The 6,498-nt window shown below is 49.8% G+C and overlaps 1 protein-coding gene across 1 annotated transcript; it reads right to left on the bottom strand.

The window, feature by feature from the left end:
* Positions 1–1,048: 1,048 nt before the first annotated feature.
* Positions 1,049–5,233, bottom strand: LOC137915822 (neuroligin-4, X-linked-like; the record flags this gene model as incomplete). The annotated part of the gene is made up of 3 exons (XM_068758942.1): positions 1,049–1,943; positions 3,274–4,063; positions 5,044–5,233. Coding segments are annotated over 3 exons (1,875 nt in total), but the record flags the coding sequence as incomplete, so codon positions are not given.
* Between the last annotated feature and the right edge of the window lie 1,265 nt (positions 5,234–6,498).

Here is a 6,498-nt window from a genome sequence, read left to right as displayed (position 1 = left end):
CTTTACAAACATATCCAACTAATATTGATACAAAAAAAATAAAATAATCACTGCCCTTTTTTAAATATTTCAAAGTAATACGTCGGTGGCCACTTCATGAGCTCAGGCAGTGGCGAGATTGCAAGCCAGGTAAGGAAACTATTGGAGGCATGACAAGGATGTCCAGGAAGTCCAGGAAGAGCTTTACTCACCATCCTCAGACGGGATTGCCCGTCCAGGAAGAGTAAAGCTCTTTCAGGACGTGCGATGCCTAAAGAGTGGAAACAAAGCGACCCACGTGACAGCGAGCGACTCTCAAAGGATGGGATTGTGTTCGCATTTTGGTTGTTCTGGGACAAACGGAATGAAACACAGGCTGGAAGCAGAAAAACAAAAAAAACAATGGAGGATGCTGGGATATATTTACACGCACCGAAACAGAAAGCACACCCTAGGGGGCTGGGAAAAACCAAAAAGGCTCAGCCAAAATAAAAACTAATTACAAGAGGATCTCCTTTTATATATATATTATTTCTTTTTCTTATTTTTCAGTCGCCCCCCCCCCCCCCCACACACACACACACAACTATATACCCTTTTTTCAGTTTTGTCTCTTTTTTATATATATATATATATATAAAGTTTTCATAAATACATTTCAGGCTGGGGTTAGAATTCTGTGCCCAAGTCAAGTGTCCCAAGCATCGTGGAATCGCGAGTTCCGCTCGATAGATCGTTGCGTTTCAGCAACTGGCGTCGCCGTTGTGTTTGTTTTTTCGTATGAACGCCACTGAAAGCTGCGGCGGCTTCTGAGTCGCGCTGAAACTCTCCAATGCCCTGGTCTAAGAATATCAACAGTGATCCCCCGGTTGCCTTTCGGTAAAACCTCGCATGAAGCTTCGCTCCAAGTTGAGTCATTACGACATTCGCGTTGATATCTTCAATTTAAATCGTACATACTTTTCAAGAAGGCGGGCAACAAAACCCGATCTGCCGAGTCCGTCCTTCGCACGGCTTCATCTTATCCTATTTGCCTTGTCCCCCGTCCCCGTCCCTGTCCGGTCCAGAGCTATACCCTTGTGGTGGAGTGTCCGTGGGGTAAGTTGGTACTGTTCTGGCTGCTGCCAAAGGTGTTGAAGTTGTGCAGCGGCTGCATGGCAGCCAGCGAGTTGGGGATCATTGTGATGGTGCTGGGCGTCATCAGGGGTATGTCGTCGGGCGAGCGGCGCAGGGTGAGGGTGTAGTCCGGGGGGCACGTCAGGCGCAGCGTGTCGTGGGTCTGCAGCGCCTCGCATTCGTGGTGGTGCTCGTGCTCCAGCTGCTGCTGCTTCATCTGCAGCGACATCAGCTCCTCGCTCTGCAGGTGGGCCACGTCATTGGCCGCGGCGGGCGCGCCGGCAGGCGCGGCGCTGCGCTGCGGGGTGGGGACGCGGCGGTTGGACTCGTGCCGCCGCTTGTCTTTCTTGTAGTAGAGCGCCGCGAAGGCGAGGATGTTCAAAAAGAGCAAGGACGCGCCGACGGCGATGGTGACGCTGAGCTCGGTGGAGTAGTCCCGCTTGGTCTCGATCAGCACGGTTGACTCGTCGGTCAGGTCGCCGCTCTTTCGCTGGTCGGTAGTCTGTCTGGTGTTGGTGGGGGGCACGCCCGGGTGGCGAGTGGTGGAAGGCCAGCTGTTTTTGCCCGGGAAGCGTTTGGTGTAGGGGTACGGGGTGGTGTCTTGTGGCGGTATCTTGGTGGTGGTGGATACATATTGGAAAAACTCATTTATGTTATGGAGATGCGGAACCAGCTCCAGCCAGAAAGCGACCTTGGTCGCGCGGTAGTGGTCCCGGACCCGAGGCTTCAGACCGATGTGGAGGTAGAGCTGGTCTTTGGGGTTGTACTTGGTCCAGGCGACCTCCTCAAAGCGATTGGGCTTCGTGTGGATGAACTTTGTGTCCTGCGGAACGGGTTGGTTTGGATCACTGAAAGACAAAACCGAAATGTATGTTGTCCTGATGCAGCCTCGAACACGGCGGTGAACAATCGACTTGAGGAACCCCTCTCAAATCCATAGTGGCGCCGCTAAATTGGCACATATAATAAGATGATGATGTAAAATTGTTCTACGAGCAACACGTTGGATTGACTCCAGGAAGAGTAGCCGCACTTGTTACAGCTAAATAAATACAAGTAATGATCAGAATTAATAGCCTGTGAATCACCCCGATGAGTCATCGCTCTAAAATGTCAAAGCCTGTTTTTGTCTGTTTAGAGCTCCTTCTTTCTTTTATTCTCGTGTGAAGGCTCGCCTACAAAGTGGTGTATATTTTTTGCCCAATCAAAAGCAAGGAATCATCCCTCCTGCACTTCTTTCATGGAGATGGGGTGTATATCTATCTATCTATCTATCTAAGCAGCTTTTCCCAGTTTAAATAAGAAGAATACTGTGCTTAAGGAGCTTAAGGCGATTTTGCCTTTGCAGACAAGCCGATGGGGCGAACGGTGTGTAATAAATATGGCTACCGTATCCAGTGACTGTCAGGCACATGAAACTGGGAAACTGAATGAAAACAGGCCACAAGGAAAGACGTTCGCTTTGGACCCTGCCCAAAAAATGTCAAATGATAAAGCCGATTCCGATTCTTCAGGATCCGATAAAATCATGATCACAGCCTCACTGAGTGTCGTCTAAACAGGAAATTGGCTTGTTGTCTGCAGCTGATTTGATCCGTGTATCATTTTAAAGTGTGTTTATTTTGGGGGGGGGGGGAGTGCAATGTAAAAAGCAAGGCCTGTGATTATTAAAGCATAATGATAATAATTTCCTTCACGCTTCATTGAAAAACACAAATCGAGTTAATGCGTGCCGTAATTGCAGGTGCGGAAATGGCCGTTTAAACCACCGAGTTATGGTCGGCTCCGCTGTGCAGTTCAAAGTGAAACAAAAATACACACACTGATTTTTCAGTGTGTGTGTGTGGGGGGGGGAGACTAAAGAGAAATGGCAAAAATGTGACACTATCATCAATGACATTCATATTTTAATTGTGGGCTTCTGTTATATATTGGTTGTTTTATTGGCAACAAGGGATCTTATTTTGGGGATGAATATATTAATAACAATAATTTTTAATTCTGTAGAACCAAAACTTTATCCTAATGATGCAGAACATTCCAATAAGGGTTCTAATGGGGGTTTATCTTCCTCATCAGTGTTGAAGTACGGCTCGATGATTCTCGCAGACATGTTAATGTCAATTGGCTTTTCTTTCAATTTCATTCATGCAAATGGTAAAAAAATAAAAACCTCACCCGGTCTTAGCAAAGTTAGTCCAGTACGTCATGACGACGGCGCTCAGCATCACGTCGTTCTTGGAGAAATTGCAGTTGAAGAGATCGGTGGGGCCGATCATGGGGATTCCGAAAACGTACGGCACTTCGTCGCCGTGGGCCGAGTCGGCCCAGCTCGGCTTCATGTCGCTCTGGCAGTGGTGGTAGAAAGCGTAGAAATAGGTCGGCGAGCCGTACTGGGCGTGGAGGTCGGCTGTGGCCACTGCCGGCGCCACCCACTGGTGATCGGTGAACAGCGCCACCAGGGTCTTGCGGCGGGTCTCCGGGTTCTCCTTGTCCGCCCAGTCGGTGTACATGAATTTGATCGTCTCCCGAAGAGTGTCCTTGCCCTCCGGGTAGCCGTACAGATGGTCCACGAAGTCCGACACGGCGAAGTCAAAGTCGTTGGCGGACACCCCGTCCTCGCTGTCCACAATGCCGTCCACGAACTTAAATCCCTCGCCTTGATTGACCCCCAGCATGATGTCGTAGTTGAGGAACTCGCCTTGCTCCATGAGGATCTGGGGGTCGTCCGGGATGACGTCGCCGTCGATCACGGGGCCGAAGGCGATGTGGTACTTGGCGGGCGTGATGTACTGCTCGATCAGCTCCTTGTAGTTCTTGTTCTGGAGACACTCCACCAGGTCGATGGTGTCCAGCATGTTGCAGCCCACCTTCTCCGCCAGGACGCGCGTGTACTTGGCCGGCTGGTAGTTGACCGCCCAGCTGGACAGCGCCGTCCCGCTCTGGATGATGGCTTTCTGGAACATATCTGGGTCAGATGATCGGGTGAAGATGGGTAAGAAAATAAAGGTCAACGGTTACGTAGTAAGACGCCAAGTTAGATTAAGAGAAACGCAGAAACAAATAATACTTTATATTACAATAATACTAATAAAAAAGCTCTGGAAATGTATCTCTGTGTTCCTAAAATTGTTGTTATGGCAACAAGACCTTCGCATCACGTCTTCGAATACAGGCAGTCTGCAAGTAGGGCACAGGAGGAACACTGGAGCTCCGTGCATTTTGTATTTTCCCATTTTGGTTCAGAGAACGCTATTTATACTCTTTGCACACGCAGCGGAGGCGGCGACTCAAGCGGGCCGGCGCCAAACGTCTCCTACAAGTCGTGGCGAGCTTTTGGTTCAGCGCGGGGTTAAACCTTCAAAGCCAGACGTAGAAAGCAACCGGGAGGCGTTTGTGACCTCGCCGTGTTGCTCAGACTTCTGGCATGTTTCCAACCGGAGGGAACCAATGATAAAAGGGGGAGGGGCCGTTTTTTGTCTGTGTCTGTTGACTCCATGATGTTTGTTTGTTTTTTCATAAAGCCTACATTTGTTCTCCAAAGAGAGGATTTTTTTGTTTTTTGGGGAAACGGAGCAGAAATCATCGCAATCTCATCCTCCCACAAATCCTCCCTTTCTTTTCCGACGGATGAGTCGGATGATTTTCCTCGCCGGTTGTGTGGATTGTCGTCGCACAAAGCTTATTAATAATCATATTTAGAAAAGCGCATTGATAATGCACGGAAACGAAAACGAGACGGCTTCATCTCGTTCCCGGTCCTCGAACGCTTTCGCACGCTCTGATCATGAAGAAAAGACCCGCTTTAACCCTTTATGAACTGAAAACACGCGTCTCTCTCTCAGTCGGGGCTTCTATCTGCACTCTGTGACGCATCAGAGCGCCGTGACCGGATGCCAGCGATGAAAAAGCCGTCGGGGCGTGTGAACGGCGAGGAAGCAGACGTACCTTCTGAGTAATGCGAGAGGGTGAGGAGGCTGACGCACGACGCGCCGGCCCCCGAGCCGAAAATGGTCACTCTCTTCGGGTCTCCTTTGAAGGCCTGGATGTTTTCTTTGATCCACCTGAGAGCCTGGATTTGATCCAGCAGGCCGTAGTTGCCCTTGGCCGCCTGGTCTCCTGTGCTTAGAAACCCTGGATTGATGAAAAGAAAACAGGGGGGGGGGGGGGGGCAGACTTTTTTTTACTTGTGTTCTGGTTCTGGTTCTGGCTTCACGTTAATCACGGGAAACCAATGATGAGCGATCCGGATACCAGCCTGGATTAAAAAAGAACTGGACTTTCATTTAATTGCAACGGGGGGGGCTTTTTCCGCCATAGTTGTATACGGGTCTGTTTTTGGGACATCGCTTTGTCAACTCTTCACACATCCTGGGGGCATCTGGGAGGACGCATGCTATCGGAGAGGCAGAGCCCGTGGTCCTCCGACGGGGTGAACGAGGCTGCCAGAGGCCCTGTAATCCCCCCACCCCTGCCCTCCTCCTCTCTTTATCACCCCCCCGCCTCACCTTGACAAACCGGATCTGCTCTCTATCACAAAGCTGCAGGCTGCCGCTCCTATTTTTCATCTTTCCTACCCAGCGGCCCCCTCATTCCATTTGTGGCTTCCACTGGCTCGGCTCACGGGGGGCAGGCCGTCGCCGCCAGGTTCGGCCGCGGCGCTCACAGGCCTGGCAAAGAGGAGCTACCAGTTGCCCCGGCGGCGGCATTTAGAAAGCCATTTAATGGGTTTAGGCACATTTGCTAATTTGTAAGTAAGTTTTGGGTTTGGAGCCCCCTCCCAGGCGGCTTGGTCTGGAACAGCTCTCCGCCGGGCCACCATTTCTGTAAATTCAAAGCGTCTTTCATACTGGACTATTTATATATTGGCAAGCCGGGCAATAGATTTCGATCCTGATTGGTTCACAGACAGGCGGGTGTAGCTGCTAAATGCCAAGCTTGTTCTGATTCTGTTTTATTGGAGATTGGGACGACCGTTTTCCTGGCGAGACCTCCAAACGGAATAAGTCAAATAAAGAATGAATGAAACGGGAAGAAAGAAGAAGTCGCTGTTTGCTGATGCTAAGCTAACACGCTAACCAGTGTGATAATGAGGCACGAGATCCTGGAGGCGACTGCTGCCGGTCCGATGGTAAAGCTTGTGGAGCGAGTCGGAGAGCGCAGACCTCCACCAAGCAGCTCGTTCCCCTCCTAACTGGATTCACACCGTCCACACGGTGATCTGGATCATCATCAAAAGGTTCTAGATTGTTCTTGGTGTCTTTATACAACAACCATGAAAAACAAAAGTGAATCAGAGTATTTTAACTGATTTTTAAATCCGTAAATTTTAATATTTCGTTTTTTCCGGACCTCATTCTGGATCAGATCCAGAAGACATTTAGCATTCTAGTTCATATCGGA

This window comes from Brachionichthys hirsutus, unplaced genomic scaffold (genome assembly GCF_040956055.1).
Source record: "Brachionichthys hirsutus isolate HB-005 unplaced genomic scaffold, CSIRO-AGI_Bhir_v1 contig_753, whole genome shotgun sequence".
NCBI lineage: Eukaryota > Metazoa > Chordata > Actinopteri > Lophiiformes > Brachionichthyidae > Brachionichthys > Brachionichthys hirsutus.
The sequence above is the reverse complement of the archived record's forward strand: the minus strand, read 5'-3'. Positions and strand labels throughout refer to the sequence as shown.